The sequence below is a fragment of the Narcine bancroftii genome, chromosome 5, assembly GCF_036971445.1.
Source record: "Narcine bancroftii isolate sNarBan1 chromosome 5, sNarBan1.hap1, whole genome shotgun sequence".
NCBI classification, from domain to species: domain Eukaryota; kingdom Metazoa; phylum Chordata; class Chondrichthyes; order Torpediniformes; family Narcinidae; genus Narcine; species Narcine bancroftii.
In genome coordinates, this window is record NC_091473.1 from 94,315,754 (window position 1) to 94,342,395 (window position 26,642).

At 40.2% G+C, this 26,642-nt stretch overlaps 1 protein-coding gene across 1 annotated transcript in view; it reads left to right on the plus strand.

The window, feature by feature from the left end:
• The first annotated feature begins 482 nt into the window (after positions 1-482).
• Positions 483-26,642, plus strand: part of LOC138765317 (interleukin-12 receptor subunit beta-2-like) — a 32,184-nt gene continuing 6,024 nt past the window's right edge. The window contains exons 1-3 of the mRNA XM_069942361.1: positions 483-675; positions 24,484-24,585; positions 26,014-26,298. Coding sequence (XP_069798462.1) covers positions 24,516-24,585; positions 26,014-26,298 — 355 coding nt within the window. The 5' untranslated portion in view covers positions 483-675; positions 24,484-24,515. The remainder of the gene's footprint in view (positions 676-24,483; positions 24,586-26,013; positions 26,299-26,642) is intronic.

Sequence of the window (26,642 nt, forward strand, 5' to 3'; positions counted from 1 at the left end):
AGCTGGCATGTTTTTCTTTGTTTCAGCTTTTTTTAAAATCTCCACTTTTATATCTTTCAAACGTGTAACTTTTAGAGTGGATAGGTACAAAAGAGGTAGGGGGACGGTGAATACCAGTACGCCAGAGGGAGAAATATCTTAGTGGAGCTTGACTCCAGGTGCAACACCAAGGGTGGGCTAGCATAGCAAGGCAGAACCATAGGGCTAATCGGCTGCTAATGTACACTTTCTAATGGGGGGGGGGGGCTTGAAATATCCCACGCTCCGCATTACTTAGGAACCAAAACACTTCTTCCCTGCTCGGAAAGCAGGTTTCAATTTCACACGCGTTGTATTAGAAAGTTAGATCTCAGCAGCCTGTCTTTTTTTTTTGATGACTGCGTGTGAGAAGAATCGCACGTTTTAGAGGTGCGAAGTCGTGTGGTTTAGGCTCTGCTCTGAAACTGGAGGACAGCAGCGAAGTTTTGAACGGCAGCCACTCTGCCTGCTTTCAACGTGCCCCAAAGAGTCACCCCAGCAGTCCCGGCTCAAGCGAAAGGATCGTTCTGACGGACTCGTGTGTGGGCGCCCCTTTCAGACCAGTGTCCGGCTGATTCGTTTCATCTACGGGAAATCGAGGGAAGTTCAGCCGCGCCACGTGGAAGGAAGAGCGGCAGTCCCGGAGCGATGTGAACGGTCAGTGGGCTGGATTGTTTCTCCAGGGGGGGAGGTTGGTGTCAGGGTTGTCCAGTGAAGGGAAGCCGCCGGCTCTCGGAACAGCGTGGTGGCGGGGAACCCCGGCGGGTCGGTGGGGCAGCGGGCAATGACTCTCCAAACAAAAAAAAAGCCGGAGTCGCTTTTTCTCTGCGTTTTGATTCTTTTTTTTCTCTATTCCGTTATTTTTCCTCTTATGCGGAAAATGTGTTTAATCGTCATTGTCAGTTTTTAACCCCAATGATATTTCCACCATGGGTGAATCAGACAGCGAGAGGGGAGAGATGTTTGAAGACATTGGCTCCAACCTTGTTGCTTCTTCCCGCTTGTGGGTCATTAATTCGCGGGAGAAATAGGAGATGCTGGAAACACCGTCGGTGTTTGTCGGGTGAGCGAACGGGACCGGTCAGAAATGCAACATCGGGGACGACACGTTCCAGGCGGATCGTTCTCTTCACAATGTGTCCCACGGGACGGGGGTCGGGGGCTTGGGGCAGGGTCCCGTTAGCTGCCGAATGAGTCGGTGGGGTCGGCGGAGAGTCGTGGCCGGCGGTGAAAGGTGATTACACTTGGCAACGCCGGCCTCCCCCCCCCGTATCTGGTCGGCGGGATTGCAATCTGAAAAGAGTTGGTTAAATATTAAATAACTGGCCCCGGCGTTAATTGAACCAAACAAGCGTCCAATGAAGAGTATTGGAGACGTCCAACAGATGCGGCTCACGACGACTAGCCGACGCTTTTACTGATCTACATTAATCCTGCTGGCTCGCATATGGCTTGCCTGTTTAAGTGGCTGGCCAAATGACTCATATAGTGATTGTATCTGATGTCTCCATCTCCTCTGGCAGGGAGTTTCAGACTTCAGGTAGATATTACTAGATACTACATAGGCACATGGAACTGAGAAAAACGGAGACTTGCATAGGAAGGAGTGTCGAGCTAGGCAATTGTTAGAGGAGGTTATTAGGTCAGCACAACCCGATGGGCCAAATGGCCTGTACTGTGTTGTGGAAAAAAAACACAAACTCAGCAGGTCAAACAGTGCCTTTATGTAGCAAAGGTAAAGATGTATCAACGTTTCGGGCTTGAACCCTTCATCAAGGTGTGGGGGGACATGATAGATGGGAGGGGTGGTGAGGGTGGGAGATGATAGGTGGAGGGGGGAGAGGTCTAGGCTAGGTGAAGAGAGAAAGGAAGTAGGAGGAACTGGAAGGACTAGTAAAGAGGGGGGGGAAGGGCATGCTGATTAGTGAAATGCAGTGAACTCCATGTTCATGCCCTGGGGTTGAGAGTGCCCAGATGAAAAATGAGGTGTTGCTCCTCCAATCTGCGGGTGGTCAGGGTGGAATAGTGTGAAAGGCCATGGACAGACATGTGAACTTGAGAGTGTGACTCAGAATTGAAATGGTTGGCTACGGGGAGGTCACTTTTGTTACAGACAGAGAGGAGGTGCTGGGTGAAGCGATCTAATCTGCGACCAGTCTCTCCAATGTAGGGAAGGCCACAGAGGGTGCGCCGGATGCAGTAAATGAGTTATTTGGATATACCGGTGAAGTGTTGCTTCACCTGAAATGTCTGTTTGGGACTTCGAACCGTGGTGAGGGAGGAGGTGTGGGTGCAGGTATTACACCTGTACTATGTTGTAGTTCCATATCCACCATCTGTGGTGATGGGGTGAGGGAGAATGTCTCTCACCTTGAACCTGTGCCTTGATTTTAATGCCACTAGCACAGGGAAGATATTTTGACTATCTACCCTGTCTATATCTCTCATTGTTTCCATTAACCCCCTGGCCTCCTTTCTTCTAGGGAGCAGAAACCCAGCCTATCCAATCTCTCTCCATAACTGCAATTCTCTGATCCAGTCAAAACACTGGTGAACTTCCTCCAGTGTTTACATGTCCTTCCTGTAGGGTGGTGACCTGATCAAACCCTAAGAATGTTTTTTAAAAAACCTCAGAATATTATATTTTTTTGCCCCCTCATTCTGGTAATGGAGCACTGTAACATTTTAATATCCTGCAGGATTTTGTGTTCCACATTTGTCTTCATTATATAATTCCAACTGTGGTGGTCAGAAGCCTTGAGATTGTGAATGTGTCTTGAATGTAAACTTGTAAGCTGATTTCTAGATGTATGCATTTTGCAATGGAAGTTAAATCAACTGCATGACCTGCTAGTATTTGCATCCTTTTGCAATAAAGACCAAAAAGGATGGTAGAGAACTACAAATATTCCACTCCAATGATATAAGACCTGGCTGAGACTGCATTTGAAATATTGTGTACCTCTCTTATCTCACTGCCCAAGAAAGGATTTATTTCTGATTGTTGGGGTGCAGTGAGGATTCACAGAATGATTACTGGGATAGCCAGTTCATCTAAGCAGACAAGATATATAACTCTTGAGAAGTTGGAGGAACTTGGTAGGCCCTTCAGCATCCATTGGTAGAAATTATCATTCAATGTTCTGGAACCTTCATTGAAAGTGAAGTAAGAAGGGATGATAGCAAGGAGAATGAAGGTGGGTGGGGAAGAAGCTAGGAAAGGAATAAGATGCAATAGGGTATTAGTGGTAGAGGAGGAGAGACCACTGGGTGATTGGGGGAAGGTTGAAAAGAAAACTGAGTCGGGAAAAAAGAAATGGAACAAGATTGAGATGAGGGTCACATCAGATCAGGAAGATCAATGTTCATGCCTTCTAATTTCAGTCCTGGCTCAAAATACTGACTTGCCATTTCCATCCATTGATGCAGAGTTCTTCCACAGCTCGATGCTTGTTCAAAGTTCTAGCTGTTTCAGTGTTTCTCTAAGGTCAGTATTCTCTTGAATTTGAAAGACTGAGAGATGATCTTACTGAAATATATAATGTTTTCGCTGGGTTTAGCAGAATAGTTGCAGGTTATTGATGTTTCCTTGCCTGGGGTGTCAATAGGCAGACATGGTTTCAGAAAAAGGGGTTGGGCGCATGGATTGAGATAAGACATTTTTTCCCCACAGATTGGAGTGAACATTTGAAATTAATTTGGCAAAATTATTGGAATGCAATTATTTGCCTATATATTAAAAAAAATTAAGGAAAGATATTAGAAGATGGAATCTAATTCTTTTTTTAATCTTAGTTCAAGGATTGAATCCATTAAAATGAATTTATTTCCCAGACGATTATATCTTTTTTAGACCCTACCAAATAGTGATTAACCAAAATTGATTCAACGAATGGGATAAGGTCTAATCAAGACATATATGGTAAGGTAAAAGGCCTAGAGTTTGTCTCAAAACATTGCAATTAGCCAAGAAAAATGGAGGATGGGACCTACTTTCTCGTTTTTAAAAATATTTTTTTATTTTTCACACTGTGAACCATATCAACCAAAATATATACAAATGTTTCTCATTAAATATACACAGTGGCATTTTCTCCCTTTTTTTCCTCCCCTACCCTCCCTCCCCACCTCCCTCCAAAACCAATAAATATTCAACATATCCAATACAATAAAACCATTAAACAATGTCATCACACAATGAAAAATAATCAAGAAAAATGTGTCATCTACTTTTACATACTGGATCAAGTTGTTTTGTCTTATCATTTTAGGTGGTGGAGGTCTGAGGCAAGCCCTCTCTCTTATGTTCCATGTATGGTTCCCAAATTTGTTCAAATAATGTGGCTTTATTTTTTAAATTATATGTTATTTTTTCCAATGGAATACATACATTTTTTCATTTCCATGTACCATTGCTTTATTCTCAGGTTCTCTTCCATTTTCCAAGTTGACATTGTACATTTTTTTGCTACTGCAAGGCTATTATAAGAAATCTTTTTTGCGCTTTATCCAATTTGAGGCCTAATTCTTTACTTCTTAGATTACTTAGAAGAAATATCTCTGGATTTTTTGGTATGTTATTTTTTGTGATTTTATTTAATATCTGATTTAGATTTTCTCAAAACATTTTCACTTTCTTACATGCCCAAATTGCATGTACTATTGTTCCCATTTCTTTCTTGCAGCGAAAACATCTATCTGATAATGTTGGATCCCATTTATTTAATTTTTGAGGCGTGATATATAACCTGTGTGACCAATTATACTGTATCATGCGTAACCTTGTGTTTATTGTATTCTTCATAGTTCCAGAACATAACTTTTCCCTTGTTTCATTTTTTATCTTTATGTTTAAATCCTTTTCCCACTTTTGTTTAGGTTTATAGCTTATTTCATCATTTTCCTTGTTTGTTATAAATCTGTCAATTATCATTGTGTCTGTAATCACATATTCAAAGCTGCTTCCTTCTGGTAATTTCAGTCTGTTTCCCAATTTATCCTTTAAATAAGCTTTCACTTGATGATATGCAAACATTGTGCCATGAGTTATTCCATATTTGTACTTCAACTGTTCAAATGTTAATAAATTATTTCCCAAAAAACAATTTTCTATTCTTTTGATTCCTTTTCTCTCCCATTCTCTAAAGGAAAGGTTATCTGTTATAAAAGGGATTAGTGGGTTTTGTGTCAATAACAATTTTGGTATTTGGTAATTCATTTTTTTACCTTTCTAAGTGGATCTTCTTCCATATATTAAGTAAATGATGCAATACTGGTGAGCTTTTATATTGCACCAGTTTTTCATCCCACTTATAAAGTATATGTTCCGGTACCTTCTCCCCTATTTTATCTAGTTCTATCTTAGTCCAGTCTGGCTTTTCCCTTGTCTGGTAAAAATCCGATAAATACCTTAATTGTGCTACTCTATAAATAATTTTTAAAGTTTGGTAACTGCAAACCACCTTGGTTGTACCTCTCTGTTAATTTATCTAATGCTATCCTCGGTTTCTCCCCCCCCCCCCCCCCCCCCTTTCCACAAGAATTTCCTTATTATTCACTTTAGTTCATTAAAGAATTTCTCTGTTAAGGGAACTGGCAATGATTGAAATAAGTATTGTATCCTTGGGAAGCCATTCATTTTAATGCAATTTACCCTCCCTATCAACGTTAACGGTAATTCTTTCCAATGTTCTAAGTCTTCCTGCAATTTCTTTATTAGTGGCTGATAATTTAGTTTGTACAGGTGGCTTAAGTATTATCTAACCTAATACCTAGGTATAGGATTGCTTGTGTTTGCCATTTAAATGGTGATTCTTTTTTAAAATCTGTATAATCTGCGTTATTCATTGGCATCACTTCACTTTTATTTGCGTTGATCTTGTACCCCGATATTTCTCCATACTCCAATTTCTTATGTAATTCTTTTATTGATATTTCTGGTTTTGTTAAGAATACTATGATGTCATCTGCAAATAAGCTCATTTTATACTCCTTCTCCTTTATTTTTATCCCTTTTATTTTCTGTTCTTATCAGTTCTGCCAAAGGTTCTATTGCTAAAGCGAACAATGAAGGGGATAATGGACATCCCTACCTAGTTGACCTTCTTAATTTAAATTGGTTCGATACATATCCATTTACTGTTACCTTCGCCAACGGTCCATTATATAATGCTTTAATTCAATTAATATATTTTTCTGGTAGATTGAACCTCTGTAATGCTTTAAATAAATAGTTCCATTCTACTCTGTCAAAGGCTTTTTCTGTGTCTAAAGCAACAGCCACTGTTGGCTTCTTATTTCCTTGAACTGCATGAATTAGATTAATAAGTTTACAGACATTATCCGCTGTTCGTCTTTTCTTAATAAGTCTAGTTTGATCTTGTTTTACTATTTTTGGTACACAATTGGCCAATCTGTATGCTAATAATTTTGCTATTATCTTATAATCTGAATTAAGTAGAGATGCTGGTGTTAATGGATCCTTCCCCATCTTTGGTATTACTGTAATTATTGCTGTCTTACATGAATCTGGGGCTCCTAGAACGCTTCCACCAGCGTTGTCTCCGCTCCATCCTCAACATTCATTGGAGCGACTTCATCACCAACATCGAAGTACTCGAGATGGCAGAGGCCGACAGCATCGAATCCACGCTGCTGAAGATCAACTGTGCTGGGTGGGTCACGTCTCCAGAATGGAGGACCATCGCCTTCCCAAGATCGTGTTCTATGGCCACCGAGATAGAAGTGCACCAAAGAAGAGGTACAAGGACTGCCTAAAGAAATCTCTTGGTACCTGCCACATTGACCACCGCCAGTGGGTTGATATCGCCTCAAACCGTGCATCTTGGCACCTCACAGTTTGGCGGGCAGCAACCTCCTTTGAAGAAGACCGCAGAGCCCACCTCACTGACAAAAGACAAAGGAGGAAAAACCCAACATCCAACCCCAACCAACCAATTTTCCCTTGCAACTGCTGCAATCTTGTCTGCCTGTCCCGCATTGGTCTTGTCAGCCACAAACGAGCCTGCAGCTGACGTGGACATTACCCCTCCATAAATCTTCGTCCGCGAAGCCAAGCCAAAGAAAGACATGAATCTGGCAAGTTTTGTGTTTCTTCTATCTGGTTCATTAGATCCAGGAGAGGAGGAATTAATAACTCTTTAAATGTTTTATAGAATTCCATTGGGAATCCATCCTCTCCTAGTGTTTTATTGTTTGGTAGCCTTTTTAATATATCCTGTACTTCCTCTGTTTCAAATGGTTTTATCAGTTTGTTTTGCTCCTCTTGCAATTTTGGTAGTTCAATTTTAGCTAGAAACTCATCCATTTTGTCTTCTTTCCCTTCGTTCTCAGTTTGGTATAATTGCTCGTAGAATTCCTTAAAGTTTTCATGGATCTCCATTGGGTTGTATGTAATTTGTTTGTCCTTTTTCCTTGATGCCAATACCGTTTTTTTTTTTTAGCTTGTTCTGTTTTAAGTTGCCAAGCCAGTATTTTGTGCATTTTTTTTCCTAGCTCATAATACTTCTGCTTTATTTTCATTATGTTCTTCTCCGCCTTATACGTTTGTAGTGTTTTGTATTTTATTTTTTTGTCTGCCAATTCTCTTCTCTTTGTTATATCGTCCCTTGTTGCTAGTTCTTTTTCTGTACTTACTATCTCCCTTTCCAACTGTTCTATTTCCCGATTGTAGTCCTTTTTCATCTTAGTTACATAACTTATTATCTGCCCTCTGATGAAGGCTTTCATTGCATTCCATAATATAAATTTGTCTTTCACTGATTCAGAATTTATTTCAAAATATGTTTTAATTAGGCTTTAAATAAACTCTTTAAATTCCTGCCTTTTAAGTAGCATGGAGTTTAACCTCCATGTCTATGTTCTTGGTGGGATGTCCTCCAGTTCTATTGCTAATAACAGGGGTGAATGATCAGATAGAAATCTAGCTTTATATTCCGTTTTCCTAACTTTCCCTTGAATATGGGCCAACAACAAAAACATATCAATCCCTGAGTATGTTTTATGCCTACTTGAATAATATGAGTACTCCTTCTCTCTTGGGTGCTGCCTCCTCCATATATCCATCAATTTCATTTTCTGCATTGATTTAACCATAAATTTGGCCACTTTATTCTTTTTGCTTGTCTTTTGTCCAGTTTTATCCAACATTGGATCCAAATTAAGGATAGCATCCCCTCCTATCAATATATTTTCCTGTGTATCTACAATCTTCAAAATAATATCCTGCATAAACCTTTGATCCTCCTCATTAGGTGCATATATATTGAGCAAATTCCAAAATTCTGAATATATCTGACACTTTATCATTACATACCTCCCTGCTGGATCTATTATTTCCTCCTCTATTTTGATTGGTAATTTTATTAATTAATATAGCTACACCTCTAGCTTTTTAATTATATGATGCTGCCGCTACGTGTCCTACCCAGACTCTCTTTAATTTGTTATGTTCCACTTCAGTTAGATGCGTTTCCTGTACAAATGCTATATCTATTTTTTCTTTTCAGTAAATTTAATAGCCTCTTCCTTTTAATTTGGTTATGTATTCCATTAATGTTTATAATCCTAGAGTTCAACGTGGCCATCTTGTATCCTGTTTACACCTCATTTCTGCTTCCTCACCACCACCTTTTCCCCATTTTCATCTCTCAGTTTTCCCTTGTTAAACTCAATGTATGACAACCCATTTAAAACATAAAATACTCCAAAAGCTCCCACATACAATATTCCCTTAACCCCAAATGCCCCAACTCTCTGAGTTGCCCCTTATCCCTTGCCAGGCAACCATAACTCCCCTTTCCATTTGGATTGCGATCCTGTTCGCAAACGTCAACTGATTTCGCAGTGACTGATTTTCTCTGCCCCCCAACCCCCTTCCAGAAAAACTTTTTTTTACATATATAACAAAGTTCTCCCTTTTTTCCCCCTTCCTTCCTTTCCTTCTTTAGTTCTTTACATATACATTATTTTTACATCTTTATATATATATATTTTATCGCCATTCTTCATTCTTATTACATCTTTTTATCCCTCCTTCTGCCCTGCAAGTGTTCTGCAAATTCTTGTGTTTCTTCTGGATCCGAGAACAGTCTGTTTTGCTCCCTGGGGATAAATATTGTAAGCACATGAATTTATAACCTTTTTTCCATAGGATCGATTTTGCTGTATTAAACTCCTTCCTCTTCTTTAAGAGTTCAAAACTTACGTCTGGGTTAAAAAAAAATATTTTTTGACCCTTGTATTCCAATGGTTTATTATCTTCTCTAATTTTATTCCTTGCCCACTCCAGTATATTTTCTCGTCGTATATCTCAAAAATTTTACTAAAACGGATTTTGGTTTTCGATGTATCTGTGGTTTCGGACCTAGTGTTCTGTGTGCCCTTTCTATTTCCATTTCTTCCTGCATTTCCGTCATTCCCAGGACCTTCGGGATCAATTCTTTTATAAATTCCTTCATATTTGTGCCTTCTTCATCTTCCTTCAGGCCCACAATTTTTATGTTGTTTCGCCTACTATAATTTTCCAACATATCAATTTTCTGAGCTAACAACTCTTGTGTCTCTTTAATTATTTTTATCACTTTTCTTCCAATTTTCCTCTTAAGTCGTTTACTTCCATTTTTACAGCCGTTCCTCGTTCTTCCACATTTTCTAATCTTTTCCCTATTTCTGTCATGACCAGCTCTAGTCCTGCGGGGTGGTGTGGTTTAGTGTTTGTTGCAGCTTCAAAGTCCCTTACAGATTCAGCCTGTCCGGTGGTCTTGTCTGTCACTGTGACCGTCGCAGGTTCCACTGTGGCACAGCTGTAGGTCCAATGTGGCTTTAAATAAGTAAGACTGTCTCTTTAAGATAAAGAGGGTAGTTTCATCATTTGGAACACAAATTCCAAAGTCTTCATTTGAGAGAAGAAAATGCTTGTGTGAAGAAAAATCTCTCTGAAAGACAAATTATCAAAATAATTGTGAGTTAAAAGTGCTTCATAATTATTTTTGAACTGAAAATTTTAGACCTTCAAGTAAAACCAAAATCCTGCTGAAGTTTTTAAAATTGACTTTTCAGAGTTTGGGACTTTCTCTCATACAGACACACACACTTATATTTGTGCATAGTGGGGATTTAAGATAGAGATAAGTAAAAAGTGCCAATAAAAACTATTAATTTGAATTTTCCATAAGCTGGTGAAGTTTTGCCTTTGCTGTTCTTTTGTTAGTGCTAATGAAGTCTTTTTAGTCCCTAACAAAATTGAGAGTTGTTAGTTTGTAACAACCTCAAAAATAGTTAAATAGAGATAAATATTTAATGACTATATTGCTGGTGGCTGGTAAAAAAAGACTTTTATCAGGAAATGGTTATTGTTGTGGATATACGCAGGCGCCTGTGTATGACGTCAATACACATATTATATGCTGTGGGAAACCATTTTAGATTTGTAATAAAGAATAAATAAGGTACAATGTCTTCATATGCAAGTGTATTTCTAAGCCTAGAAGACATAACTGATTGGCGACAGGGATAAAAATGAACTTTTTCACTCTGAACATTGTGCAATGTTTCTTTTATTACAATAAAGAAGTGGGTTCTTTTTAAAGAACTAGATTTATTAACTAAGCAAACAGCACTAAGAACCAAATGTACATCTGAAGGCTTCCATCTTAAATCTACCCAAGATGCCACAGCATTCCCAAGATGCAACATTCAGTCTCTGACTCCTCCTGGTGGTACACTCTATCACTAAATCCCCTTTCCTTAAGATGTTTAAACTCACATGACATATTAATACAGTATTCTTTCAATTTAAAGTTTCACCCCAATGTCTGTCCACTTGAATTCACATTTGTTCTGTAACAACTTCCTTAGGTATATTGTTTTGGAAGACAGGTTTGGTATAAATTTACCAATGAAATTGATAATTCCCAGCACTTTTTTTGTCAGTGGGTCTGGGCATCTCTAGACTGCTTTCACCTTGCTCTTGTCTGGCTCTACCTCTGCCTCTGACAGTTTATCTCCCAGAAAGGTGATTTCTTTCACACCAAATTGAGATTTTTCTCAGTTTAACTTTAATCCGTACATCTGGATGTGATGTGGCACTTTGATGAGCTTCTCATTGTGTTGTTCCTGTGTGGATCCCCATAGGATCATGTCAACCATGTACACACATACCCATTTATGCCTTCTATGATGGGCTTCATTGTCCTGTGGAACACTTCTGGAGCTGAGGAAATTCCAAAAGGCATCCTTAAACAGGAGTATTGGTCAAATGGTCTATTAAATGTACAGTATTTTGTGCTATCATTGATACGCTCTATCAATAACTCCAAAGACAGTGAGTGAGAAATGATAGGCTTTAATACACTTTAAATTGTAGATGGCCTGATTCAATGTGCTCGAATGAAAGACAGGGGTAGGGAGATCGATCTTTATGGCCAGGTCACAAGGGGAGGAGTTATTAGGGAGCAAGTCATCAGTGGGCGGGCCAGCTACCCATACACATCATAACATTCACCCCCTTTTTAAAACAAAAACCCGGGTAGGCTAAAATTCTAGAGGCAAAGCCGGTCGAGTGGTCTCCTCTGTCTCTGTGATCTGTGCAGTTCTGCTGGTGGTGTACTGGGTGGTTCCATTGCCTGTCATGTTTCCTGAGGCTGGGGAAGGAGGGAAGTCTCTGCAGGGGATGGGACTTGGTTTCATGTGGGGGTAGTCATGGTGTTCAGAGCAGCTCCAAGGCATGTGGCATGGGGTCCTGAGGTGTGTTGCTAACCTGCACCAAGTCCCTGAGGGGGGTGATGGAGGTGCAGGTAAGATCTGGGTTGAATGGGGTTGGGGTTCTCCAGAACACACCAGGTCCCGGACTGGGACTGTGTCCTCATGACCGTCATGGTACACCACGTAGGCATACTGAAGTTGGCGTGCAGGAGCTGCAACCAACGGATCAGTCTTGTGACCTCTTGAGTGTTTCCGCAGCAAGACTGGTCGTGGAGGTGAGAGCCAGGGAGGTAGTGTGGTTCTGGTCGTGGACTTCCTGGGGAAGGAAAACATGCATTCATGTGGAGTCATATTGGTAGCAGTGCATAGGAGGGATTGGATGGCATGGAGTGCCTCCGGCAGGACTGCCAGGCCTTTTGACTTGAGGGCCAGGAAGGACTGCCTTCCAAAAGGTGATGTTTTCTCTCTCGACCTGGCTGTTCCCGTTGGGGTTGTAGCTTGTGATCCTACTAGTGGCTATGCCTTTAGCCAATGGGTACTGCCACAGCTCATCGCTCATGAAAGAGGGCCCCCGATCACTGTGGATATAGTTCAAGTACCTGAAGAGGGTGAATATGCTGCGGAGTGCCTTGATGACAGTGGCTGTGGTCATGTCAGGACAGGGGTTGGCAAAAGGGAATCTGGAGTACTCATTGATGACAATGAGGATGAGGGCAGGGCCCTCTTGAAATCGATACTGAGCCGATCAAAGGGGTGCGTAGCTTTGATGAGGTGCAACTTTTTGGGCCGGAAGAATTGCGGCTTACATTCCATGCAGACCCAACGTGAATCTTCTTCCATATATTGAGTAAATGGTGCAGAACTGGTGAACTTCTATATTGCATCAGTTTTTCATCTCACTTATAAAGTATATGTTCTGGTACCTTCTCCCCTATTTTATCTAGCTCTATCTTGGTCCAATCTGGTTTTTTCCTTGTTTGATAAAAATCTGATAAATACCTTAATTGTGCTGCTTTATAACCATTTTTAAAGTTTGGTAGCTGCAAACCACCTTGTTTGTACCATTCTGTTAATTTATCTAGTGCTATCCTCAGTTTCCCCCCGTTCCATATTCTCTTTAGTTCATTGAAGAATTTCTCTGTTAAGGGAATTGGTAACGATTGAAATAAGTATTGTATCCTTGGGAAGACATTCATTTTAATGCAATTTACCCTCTCTATCAATGTTAGTGGCAATTCTTTCCAATGTTCTAGTCATCCTGTAATTTCTTCATTAATGGCTGATAATTTAATTTGTATAGGTGGCCTAAATCTAATCTAATACCTCGGTATCGGATTGCTTGTGTTTGTCATGTAAATGGTGATTCTTTTTTAAACTCTGTGTAATCCGCATTATTCATTGACATCGCTTCACTTTTATTTGCGTTGATCTTGTACCCTGATATTTCTTCATATACCTTCAATTTCTTATGTAGTTCTTTTATTGATATTTGTGGTTCTGTTAAGTATACTATGATGTCATCTGCAAATGAACTGATTTTATATTCTTTCTCCTTTATTTTTATCCCTTTTATTTTATTTTCTGTTCTTATCAGTTCTGCCAATGGTTCTCTTGCTAAAGCGAACAGTGAGGGAGATAGTGGACATCCCTGCCTAATTGACCTACTTAATTTAAATTAGTTCGATATATATCCATTTACTGTCACCTTCGCCAATGGTCCCTTATATAATGCTTTAATCCAATTAATATATTTTCTGGTAGGTTGAACTTCTGTAATACTTTGAATAAATAATTCCATTCTACCTTGTCAAAGGCTTTCTCGGCGTCTAAAGCAACAGCCACTGTTGGTGTCTTATTTCCTTGTACTGCATGGATTAAATTAAAGAACTTACAGACGTTGTCCATTGTTCGTCTTTTCTTAATAAATCCAGTTTGATTTTGTTTTACTATTTTTGGTACACAGTTGGCCAATCTGTTTGCTAATAGTTTTGCTATTATCTTATAATCTGAATTAAGAAGAGATATTGGTCTATACAATGCTGATGTTAGTGGATCTTTTTCCCATCTTTGATATTACTGAAATTATTGCTGTTTTACATGAATCTGGCAAGTTTTGTGTTTCTTCTATCTGGTTCATTACTTCCAGGAGAGGAGGAATTAATAATTCTTTAAATGTTTTATAGAATTCTATTGGGAGTCCATCCTCTCCAGGCATTTTATTGTTCGGCAGCTTTTTTTAATATATCCTGTATTTCCTCTATTTCAAATGGTTTTATCAATTTGTTTTGCTCCTCTTGCAATTTCGGTAGTTAAATTTTAGCTAAAATCTCATCTATTTTGTCTTCTTCCCTTTGTTCTCAGTTCGGTATAATTGTTCATAGAATTCCTTAAAGTTTTCATTGATCTTTTCATTTGTTTGTCCTTTATCCTTGATGCCTATACGGTTCTTTTAGCTTGTTCTGTTTTAAGTTGCCAGGCTTATATTTTATGTGTTTTTTCTCCCAGTTCATAATACTTTTGCTTTATTTTCATTATGTTCTTCTCCACCTTGTACGTTTGTAATGTTTCGTGTTTTATTTTTTTGTCGGCCAATTCTCTCCTTTTCGTTATATCATCCCTTTTTACTAGTTCATTTTCTGTACTTACTATCTCCCTTTCCAACTGCTATATTTCCCGATTGTAGTCCTTTTTCATCTTAGTTACATAACTTATTATCTGCCCTCTAATGAAGGCTTTCATTGCATCCCATAATATAAATTTGTCTTTCACAGATTCTGTATTTATTTCAAAATATGTTTTAAGTTGGTGTTGAATAAACTCTCTAAATTCCTGCCTTTTAAGTAGCATGGAGTTTAACCTCCATCGATATGTTCTTGGTGGGATGTCCTCCAGTTCTATTGCTAATAACAGGGGTGAATGATCAGATAACAATCTAGCTTTATATTCCGTTTTCCTAACTCCCTTGGACATTGGCTGACAACAGGAACAAGTCAATCTTTGAGTATGTTTTATGTCTACTCGAATAATATGAGTATTCCTTCTCCTTTGGGTGTTGCCTCCTCCATATATCCAAAAGTTGCATTTCCTGCATTGATTTAACCATAAATTTGGCTACTTTGTTCTTTTTGCTAGTCTCTTGTGAGGCATCACTTCTGACACCATGTTCATTATTGTGCTTAAAGTAATGAGTAGAGTCGGTAGATGCAGTGAACCACAACCAATGCTTTACTGAACAAGATAAATGTATTTACATTACTGGGAAGGGGGGAGAACTTGCAGCTTTCCGTATACTCCCTACTAACCAACCTTGCACAGTACACCACTATAAATACAGAAGCTGTAGTGCGATTACAGCAGGTGTAGAACAGCACTAACAACAGCTGCCTTCTTTCTTTGGCTTGGCTTCGCGGACGAAGATTTATGGAGGGGGTAAAAGTCCACGTCAGCTGCAGGCTCGTTTGTGGCTGACAAGTCCGATGCGGGACAGGCAGACACGGTTGCAGCGGCTGCAGGGCAAAATTGGTTGGTTGGGGTTGGGTGTTGGGTTTTTCCTCCTTTGCCTTTTGTCAGTGAGGTAGGCTCTGCGGTCTTCTTCAAAGGAGGTTGCTGCCCGCCAAACTGTGAGGCGCCAAGATGCACGGTTTGAGGCGTTATCAGCCCACTGGCGGTGGTCAATGTGGCAGGCACCAAGAGATTTCTTTAGGCAGTCCTTGTACCTTTTCTTTGGTGCACCTCTGTCACGGTGGCCAGTGGAGAGCTCGCCATATAACACGATCTTGGGAAGGCGATGGTCCTCCATTCTGGAGACGTGACCCATCCAGCGCAGCTGGATCTTCAGCAGCGTGGACTCGATGCTGTCGACCTCTGCCATCTCGAGTACTTCGACGTTAGGGATGAAAGCGCTCCAATGGATGTTGAGGATAGAGCAGAGACAACGCTGGTGGAAGCGTTCTAGGAGCCGTAGGTGATGCCGGTAGAGGACCCATGATTCGGAGCCGAACAGGAGTGTGGGTATGACAACGGCTCTGTATACGCTTATCTTTGTGAGGTTTTTCAGTTGGTTGTTTTTCCAGACTCTTGTGTAGTCTTCCAAAGGCGCTATTTGCCTTGGCGAGTCTGTTGTCTATCTCATTGTCGATCCTTGCATCTGATGAAATGGTGCAGCCGAGATAGGTAAACTGGTTGACCGTTTTGAGTTTTGTGTGCCCGATGGAGATGTGGGGGGGCTGGTAGTCATGGTGGGGAGCTGGCTGATGGAGGACCTCAGTTTTCTTCAGGCTGACTTCCAGGCCAAACATTTTGGCAGTTTCCGCAAAACAGGACGTCAAGCGCTGAAGAGCTGGCTCTGAATGGGCAACTAAAGCGGCATCGTCTGCAAAGAGTAGTTCACGGACAAGTTTACCACCAATAATGACACAATACAATACCATCAACCATCATTTCCATCGTCGAGTGGACAATCGGGTGAGGGCTGCCTTGGTTCAGTATGATGGATGTCAGAACTGGATCATCATCGCTGTCAGAGGCGGGGGCCTGACTGGTAAGATGGTGGCCCCCATGTTGACCATGTGGGCGAGGAGGAGGAAGAATGTGGACATGAAGCCTTCCATGAGGTCAGACATGACATCCGGTAAGATGGCGACTCCTGGGTTACGCCTGCGGTCAAGCCATTCAGGACCTGTATTGATGTCAGTGTTGATGGCCCGCTCCTGGGGGTGGACATGGTGCTGCTCGATTGGGAGGGTTTGGACTTGTAGCCAACCGATACAAAGAAACACACACACACACACACACACAGTGTGGCAGGTTAAGCTCATTCCTTTATTAGGACTGGAAAGGCTGCTTTTATACTGTTCAAGTACCCACCATTTTTGCTGATTGACTGAGTCATCCATATGAATAACAATAGCGGGCAGGAACATCCATTCATATAAATGCCCTTCTTCCTCAGCCTGTTTCTGCTGAGTTAGTTGGGCAGCTTGACCAATGCCATTTTAGGGCTGTTGGTCTGATGCTGCCCCAGCTTCTACCCCCACTGGTTCGTTGTCCTAGGAGTCGCTTTAGCGATCTCTATCTGCGTCTGCTGACGCGCAATGTGCTAGCCCGATCTCCAGCATTGCGGGCCGCCACACCATATCATTTACGATTGAATGTCTCTCCGTGCGTGCGTGCGTGCGCGCGCGCGTCCAGATGTTGTTGCTACAACTATGCTTTCATTTTCACTGGTTTTTACACTATCACTGATTTTTTTCGCTTGCTGCAGAATTATTTTACTGCCATGGCATATCTTCATTGCTCCAGCCAAGGCCAAGCTCTGTCTCTTGCAGCAACCTCTCACTTTCTTATCATTAATTCTGAACATAATTTGATCAGGGATCTTTGAACCTTGCAGTGATTCCAAAATTGCTTGTTCTTGCTTTCAATTTTAAGTCTATTAAAAAAGTATCGATGCTTTCTCCTGCAATATTTCAAGCGGTTGTGGACAAATTATTTCACAGAATAAATGTGGGATGCTACCTCGATTACATCATTATTACAGGCCGGGATGACGCAGAGCATCCCTCAAATTTGGAAAGGTCCTAGCCCGACTACAACAAGCAAGTGCCCATTTATGCCAAGACAAATATGTATTTATGATACCTTTAGTAGCATATTTGGGTTTTACAATTAATAGTGAAGGAATCTAAATGGATACGACTGGTACCAAAGCCATCTGCAGAGCACCCTACCTATTAAATAGAGCAGAATTCACTCATTCTTGGATTTGGATAACTGTTATCGGAAGCACCTTCCAAACATGTCAACGCTGGGCAACCTGCTGTTAACCAATTGTTAAAAAAAGATAAGAAATGGTGCTGAAATAAAGAACAAGTAATGGTTTCAATCGTTTGAAAGAACTGCTAACCTCAACTGATGATGTTCTTGTCCACTATGATCCAGAGAAAGACGTGACTCTCGCAGTTGATGCTTCACCAGTAGGTTTACGTGTGGTATTGTTGCAGGTCACAGAAAAAGGAGAATAACCTGTGGCTTATGTCTCCTGCTCTTTGATTGCTTGTGAACGTAATTATGCACAACTGGAAAAAGAAGGACTTGCCATAATATTTGGTCTGAAGCGATTTCACCAATACTTGTATGGTAGGAAGTTTATCTTAGTAACAAACAACAAGCCACTGAGTTTAATTTTAGACCCAAAAAAAGCATTCTGGTACTAGCTGTTCAAGAATTCAGAGGTGGGCCACGGAGTTCGCTACATACGATTATGACTTAAAACATAAACCAGCAAAACAAAACGGCCATGCTGATGCCTTATCGCGCTTACATTTGCCTTAAACTGAATGGGATAAAGAGATAACTAATTGGATGGCAGAAGCTGCAGCTATTAATCAGAAACAACTTCATCACGTACCAATTACAGCAAAGACTATCAGCAAAGAAGAACAGAAAGAAGTTACGCTGTCAAAAGTCCTATATTTTATGTTGACTGGGTGGCCTCTTGACATTATTTCTCCTGAACTGAGCAATGAAATACACGACGCAATGAAATACACGACGCAATGAAATACACGACGCAATGAAATACACGACGCAATGAAATACACGACGCAATGAAATATCGATCAAAGAAGGCAGTTTATTGTGGGGAATGAGGACTATCATTCCAAAGAAATGGCAAGCTGCCATGTCATCAGAGCTACACAATAATCACCCAGGGATGGTCTGGATGAAAGCCCTGGCACAAATGCATGTCTGGTTGCCATCAATTGAGATCGATATTGAACAGAAAGTGTGAAGATGTTACATTCGTCAGGAGAAGCAGCCCAAACCACCTCAGGCTGAAGCTAATCTATGGAAATGACCATGACAACCGTGGCACAGCATTCACATAGATTCACTGGCCCATTTATGGGTGAAAATTTCCTTATTGTTGTCGATTACACACTCCAAATGGCCAGTAGTATCACACGTGCGGACAACAACAATAGACCAGACAATTGAGAGTCGTCAAAATATGTTCACATCCCATGAATTACTCATGGAACTTGTCTCTGATAATGGGACCACTATTTGTATCCGAGGCTTTTAAAATGTTCCTACTGTGTCAGATTATAGATATGTTTTTGGGAGATAAATTGGGGCAGGTTTTTTAGAGTAGGTCACAAACAAACTCTTTAAAATTGATCTTATTTAAAATACTGGAGCTCTGTTCGTGCTAGAGAGGCTGGCTCCAAGAGCCTTTGCAAAAGCTTTGGAGAGTGCTCAAGAGACATCACTAATGTCTTGTTGATTACAAAAAGACAACAGATGAAAGAACTCGTCAGAGCCGCAGGCTGTCTGGACTGGAATTTGCTGTTCTAAGAGGGTCATGTGGTTTTTGCAAGCAGAGAGAGTTGAACAGCTTTTAATCAGAGAGAGAGAGAGAGTCAGCAGCAGCTGAGACTGGAACAGGACAAGCTGGCAAGCTTGTGAAAAAATCCATTTGGAAGACGGGTTGTGAGTGCTTAGTTCAGCCTGGTCAAAGCCCTTGTGGTTCATGCAAGAGGAGAGGACTGGCTACATAATGTTTCACTTGAAATAAAGGATACATAAAGGAACTCTGTGGTGACCTGAAAGAAAGAGGTCATCATCTGGAAAACCCTGAGGGGGCAAGTTTCTTCAGCAAGACACTGAAGTGGCTGTTCGGAAGGAATCAGTTGTGGGTGTCCAATGAGCAACAAATTTCTCTGAAATCCAACAAGAACCTTCCTGAGGGGTAACCATTTACCTTTCAAGCCTAGTGAAATTCATAAATGTTAAATTCTGCACACAATATAAGAATTGCCTGCAACCAGTGAACTTGTAGGAGTGAGAAGTGAGATTGGACTGTGAGCCAAATAACTTTTCTGAACTTACATACACACATTACATACATGTGCACTTAAAATTAAAGGGGGGTTAAGTTAGGTTAGTTAAGTTAATAGTAATAAGTTAAAGTATGATCATGTTTTCATGTTTAAAGATCATTGAAATCAACATTTGTTTAAGTAACCTTTCTATTGGTGAATTTCTATTGCTTCTGAGTTTTGGGCTCATAACACCAGTATGAATCAAATTGTTCCCTTTTATAATTAATAGATACTGTTATCTTCTCCATTTTATAAATGTCAATTATAATTTCCTTCAATGCATTTATAGTTGGTCTTTCCTGTGATAATTTGTATATTCTACTGGTTTCCCGCAGCACACAATATATATGTGTATTGACGTCATATATCTACAACACTCTTTCTCCCCCACCCCCCCCCCCCCCCCGCCACAAAATAAATGCTGTTTAACTGGCACATAGCAGTAACCATATTAAACTACTGTAAGTAAGGAATACACATATACTAATTGGGTTAATTACTAAATCACACAGTAACATAACACGCCAAGTGGCATGTTATGGTACATAGTCCCTCAGACAATCTGGAGGTCATCTTTCCCTTTTTGATCTTCTTGGCAAGGCAGGACCTTTAGGAAGACCTTGCGACATTTAAGGACTTAGCCTTTTTGGGAAATACCTCCTCCTCAACTGGTTCTAGGGACAGTAAGCCCTGTCTTTGGTGAGCACCTTTAGGAACTTTTGCAACTAATTACTGAACCTATGAATGCTGTGGAGGCTCGGCCACTGAGCACATTCAAGGCTCAGATTGGTAGATTTTTTTTTAAATTAAGGGAAATCAAATACTATGTAATTAAGTCTGGAAAAGACATGGGTCTATACAGGTTCAGCAGTGATAGGGTTGAAGTAAAGGCACATGAGATGGCATTAGAATTGAGGGATTTTAATGATTGGAGTCTGGATGTAAAACTAAAATTCAGGTGTTAAAACACTATTTCACTATTGTGAAATTTCCAAAATGTTATGAAAACACCAGCTGAATCTGGGGTTTAATGTTGGAGAGTGTGGTTAATTCTCAAAAGCCTTCAGAATTTATTTTGCATGTTACAAAGGACAACAATATTCATGTATAATGCATCTTGTGTAATGTTATCTTCAATATCTATATCCCATGACTGAATTTTTTTAAAAAGCATGCAGCACCATTCATCAATGATATCGAATAGGTCAAGTATGTGTGAGCATCTAAAACAGTGGCTGTAGTCTTGTGCTTTTCTGAGTTTGTAGCTCACATAGGATAAGCAGTGTTAAACCTGATCTTCCCTGCTACTGCTTGTCCGCTGATCACTTTTTCTTTTACAATCAGTGTGTTGGGGGAAGAATTCCTTCTATCTAACTAAAATCATTTCTTAAGTCCTCAAGTGTCACTTTTCAACCTAATACTAATTGAAGGGTGATTAAAGTTTGCAAGCATTCTTTGTTCAGCTTATTTACTAATGTTTTTGTTATCCAAGACAATTATTTTATCATATGCATAAAATTGTTTTCCTTTGGTTGGCCTGTAAAGACACACAGAGGCACTGCTAGATGCAATATAGAGCAAGAACTGCCTCCTCTCTCACAATACATACTATAATTGAGGATGTAGTTTGCTTTCTATGAAGTCTATAATCTTTGAAGGGGGCATGGCGTGATGGCGTAGGAAAGAAACGTGGGTGGTCATCTCTCCCGCCAGATTCGTATAAAAAAATTGTTTTTAAATGCCCTTTTAAATATATGAATTTTATTAGCTTTTTTTTGGAGTAATTGAACATAAGTATGAAAAAAACACAATCGGTGAGCTTGGAAGAAGTTCGGCCTACATTGGAACTGGAACCAGGTAACTCAGGTGGTATTCCTCCTCTCTCCCAATGATAACAGCCAGCAACTCCCAGAGTGACACCGGCGCCTGGGCCGCAGAGCCCTGGTCAAGATGGCGCCGATAGGAAGCGATGTTCCTCTGTGGAAGCAGAAGAGTCTTCACACATACGCACTATTCCGAGTATTTTTCTTCCTGGGGGAGGGGGGGGCTGGTGCTCGTTGGTCCAGTGAGTCTGGATCAGCAGAGGATAAGCCCAAAACCCGAGGGGGGGGGGGGAGTAAAAGTAACTGTAGTGGAGGAATGAGAAATGGGAGCAGAAGCAGCAGGAATAGTGGAGGAATTTCAAGAAACTAGCTCAGAAGAAGAATTATTACTCAGTGAACAGGAAGAAATGCAAGAGAAGTCTGTTGCAGTTTATTGGACATGTACCTGTCCAAATTCTTACAGGTTAAAAATGAGCCCATATTCACCACTTCAGCTGGCAGCTCATTCCTTGCTCCCACTACTCTCTGACTCTCTGTGTGAAGAAGTTTCCCCCTAAACTTTTCCCCTTTTCACTCTTAATGTATGTCCTTTGGTGTGTATTGGGGAAAAATCAAAGGTGTTCAAGCCAAACTGAAATTAAAAGATAATGCAGAACCAAAATTCTTCAAAGCTATGGAAGGAAAAACTGAAGCTGAATTAAACAGACTAAAAAATGAAGGCATATTAGAACCAATACAATACAGCGATTTGGCAGCGCCCATCTACCCTTATGAAAGCAAACAGTGAAATTCGCATTCACAAAGTCATCATCAATCCATCACACAAAATACCCAAACACCCATGCCCAAGGGAGAAGAATTGTTCCAAGCACTAAATGGAGGGCAAAAGTTCACAAAACTAGATTTGTCACAAGCATGTCAACAAATAGAATTGGACAAAAAAATTCATGGGAATATGTGATAATCAATATCCATCTGGGAATACGGAATTTTAGCAGCACCTGCGATTTTTCAAACAACAACGGACAAATTACTACATGGACTCTCAGTTGGGTGTTACCTAGATGATGTCATCATCACGGGCTGAAATGACAGTGAACACTTACAAAACCCTGAAAAGGTTTTAACGAGACTACAACAGGATATACGATTACAAAAGGACAAATGTGTCTTCATGCTCCCCTCAGTAACATACCTTGGCTTTACAATCGACAACGAGGGGATGCAAATGAATCCAGCAGGAACAGAAGCCATTTGCAAGGCCCCATACCCAACCAACAAATCGGAATTACAGTCCTTCCTAGGACTTGTTAATCATTACTGAAAACATATCCCTAATGTGTCTACACTATGCAGCCCACTGAACCAATTATTCAAGAAAGATCAAACATGGTATTGGAACACAGAAACTAAAAACACAGTCGATCAACTAAAGGAAATACTAACATCAACAAATAAGGTGCTGATCCACTACGACCCTAGTAAAGAAATTACACCAGTCGTGGTTGCTTCACCAGTGGGACTAGGAGAGGTACTATTCCAAATCACAGGAAAAAGGTGAGCAACCAGTAGTATATGCTTCGCGGACATTAACCACAAGCAAACCCCCGCATTTACGCCAAACTAGAAAAAGAAGGATTGGCAATTATTTTTGGTCTTTAAAAAAAAAAAAAAAAATTCCACCAATATCTTTATGGAAAAAAATTCACTCTGATCACAAACTACAAGCCTCTTTGTTTAATCTTGGGGCCACACAAAGGTATACCAGTATTAGCTGCGGCCAGAATTCAAAGATGGGCCATGCTACTAGCGGTGTATAACTATGACATAAAACATAAACCAAGCACACTCAACAGCCATGCAGATGCCTTATTACCCGAGACAGAACGAGAAGAAATGATTAAATGGATAGCAGAGGCAGCAGGCATCAACCAAGAACAAATTTAACGTGCCCATAACAGTCTAGATAATCACAAAGGAAACCCAAAAAGAGGCTTTAAGCAAGATCCTATACTTTATTCTTAATGGCCCGAATCTGAAGTCATTCCAGAAGATCTAAAACCTTACCACACATGCTGCTATGAACTATCAGTCAAAGAAGGATGTTTACTATGGGGTACCCATACAATTATTCCAGTCAAATGGCAAACTATCATGTTATCAGAACTACACCACAACCATACGAGAATGGTACGAATGAGGGCACTGGCTCAGATGCATGTCTGGTGGCCCTCCATAGACAGAGTCATCGAAACAACAGAGAATGCAAAGTATGTCAGTCAATGCAACCGAAAATGTTGCAAGCCAAACATGACCTTGTAGCTCCTGTCTATTACCCCCTCTGCTTCACGAGTGATTCTGAGTTCATCCAGCCTCCCGTGGAACTGTAAGGATCTATATATGAATGCACTCTTGCAGGTATACTCATCAGGGACACTTGTTTTGACCCAGATTTCCCACGTCCTACAACTGGGGCATTCCATTGCCTAAGCTGCCATCTCCACTACCTACTCTGGGTTATTACCTGACCTTGCCTTTAGTATGTCCTCGGCCTCTGCTTGTCAAAGCCCCTCGAGCCAATGCCCAGAGCTCCCACTCCTATAGTGGCCCACTCACACAATAGCATTTTTGGGTGCTTTTACTTTTATTTGTTCCTGTTGACGATTTGCAATTTGATTGGTCCGCAAAAGTGCCAAGCCCCGTGAACACTATTTTTAAACTCTTCTCCCCGAACTGTGCATGATTCCTTTGTGAGTTGATTCATCTGCTGACTATTTACAAGGGGAGAGAGAAAGATTTTTCAACTCTTTCCTCTCCCTTTTTCCAGTAGACATGGCAGATATTTCTGTTTCCATACTTAAAGCCTCTACCAGTCAACTAAGGGTTAAATTGGTGGGAGCAGGGTGCAGCCTGCTTCAGACTCATTTAATTTCTATCTGACAGACTAATGAAAAAAACACATTAGGGTAGGGAGGTAGGAACCAATAATCAAATTTAACATTTGGAGCTGACAATATTGTATAATTTTTCAGAAATAACCTACATCCTCAAATTGTGTTAATTGATGGAGTTTGTTGGAATACTTTGGATAACTAATCTAAGCATCATTTTGTTGTGCAAGTCCAAAGGAGCTGGTAAGCATACTCTAAACTGTTTTAATTATGTATATTGATGACTAGGAGTAAATCTTCAAGCTCCTAGCCTATTGAAGAATGTTAATATTTTTCCTCCATTGTATATAGTTATCATTATCGGTTGTATATAGGGAGCTGGCCTGTCCACGGATGGCTCATACCCTATGACTGCTCCCCCTTGGCCCTGGGCCATAAAGGTCGAGCCACCTCTCCCTTGATGCCATTCCTATCCTGGGATCCGGGCCAGCAAGGTTCTTCTGTGTATTAAATCCTATCGTTTCCTTGGCTTGTCTCTGTGGTTACCAGTAGTGCCCTGCAAATATATGTTAACATCAAATGCTGGCCTAAGATAATCAAGTATAACCTGATGGAAAAATAAGTAATAGGCCAGATGAGGAGTGAACTTTCAGCAGTATGAATGCATTAGGAAATCCTGTTGTTCCCAAAGCTCTTGTTTTCAGTGGACCACTGTGACCGGAAATAAAACAGAAAATGCAGGAAGTATTCTATTCACTGACCTCCCATCAGGACAATTTACTAACGTAAAATATCATGCTTTCTTTCTCCACAGCTTCTGCTGAGCAATTTAATATTTCCCGATTTTCTGTTTTCACTTCTGATTTCTGGCACCCACTATATTTAGTTATTGTGTTATGAATGACGTGTTGTCAGAAAGGCTTCTTGTGCCTCCACAAGGGGTCACGTGTAATCTACACAAAAGCCTGCAATGTGTGTGCCAAATCATCCTGCATTTACCATGAAGCCAACAAGAATAAATTGTATTTTAAATTTTCCCTAGAAGCACTGAAATAATTCCTGAAATGGAATGCCCAGGAACGAGTTCCCATTGAACTGACCACAAATGATTAGTAATAATTTGCTTGGATTCGAAACATATTTGATCAGAGAATATAATTCCTTTGTGTGGCCTCAGAAAATAGTTTTCTAAATGTAGAGAGAGACAACTTTTATTCCATGTGACGCAAAGAATAAGTCCCACTGTATTACGCATTGTTCAATCTTGTATTTTTTCAAAATGTTGATTTATTTATGTATTTCTGAATTGTGGCCATTCTCCTAAAGGAGGAATAAATTATAAGGATGCCAAAGTGGAAATTATAATTGTCAATGTAAGCTGAAATATATTCACTGATTTCTAAAACACAAGTTAATTGTTTTTAATATAAAAATTTATTTCTTTGAAACAAAGAAAACTGAGAAGACTAAATTAAGATGTATAAAATGACATATTTCCAGATGGTGAGCTGGAAGGAGCAAGATTAATTTGCCTTTGTCTAGAGCAACACAGGTTAAATTTTGAATCGATGAATAGAGGTCCAGACCCATCATCATGGAAATATAATTTGCTGCTTTCTTCAAATGAATCAAGTTTAATACACAATTTCAAAAATAACTCTCTTTCTGCAGATTTCTGTGCTACTGGGGAAATGCAAGTCAGCCCTGCTTCAATAATCAGGCTTGGATCCAGCATTAACATATCATGTATCTTAAAGGGATCATTCTACAATGAATGTGCAGCCCAACAGCTTTATATTATTGAAAGCAATACCAGGCAGCTTTTTACAGTCCAAGTCTCTGCCAACGCAATTACTGCACACATTCCAAAGTTTGAAACTCCGAAGTCCAGTTTTGCATGCAAACTGCTTTGCCACACTGAATATTTGATCTGTGGGATTGATATTAAAGCTGGCAGTAAGTGATACTAATTTTAAAATATTGTCTAATGATTAAAATTCTCCTTTTATTGATTAATATAACATTTGGCAAAGAAGTTCAGTTACTTTACTGTGCTGAATATACTGAATTTCTGAAGAATCTAGATCTTGAGCATCTGCCTCTGTGGCAGAGATTGTCGGCACAAATCTCAGGACAAGATTGGTGGACTCTTTCTGTGGCCTCTCTGCCTTGCTTATTCTTATTCTCTTTTACCTTCCTTTTCTCCCATCCTGACTCCCAGATGCAATGTTAAAAGATCTTTTGAATTAGTGGGTCTTGCTTTTATTCTTCCATCCAAACCTGTTGATGTGTCATTTTTA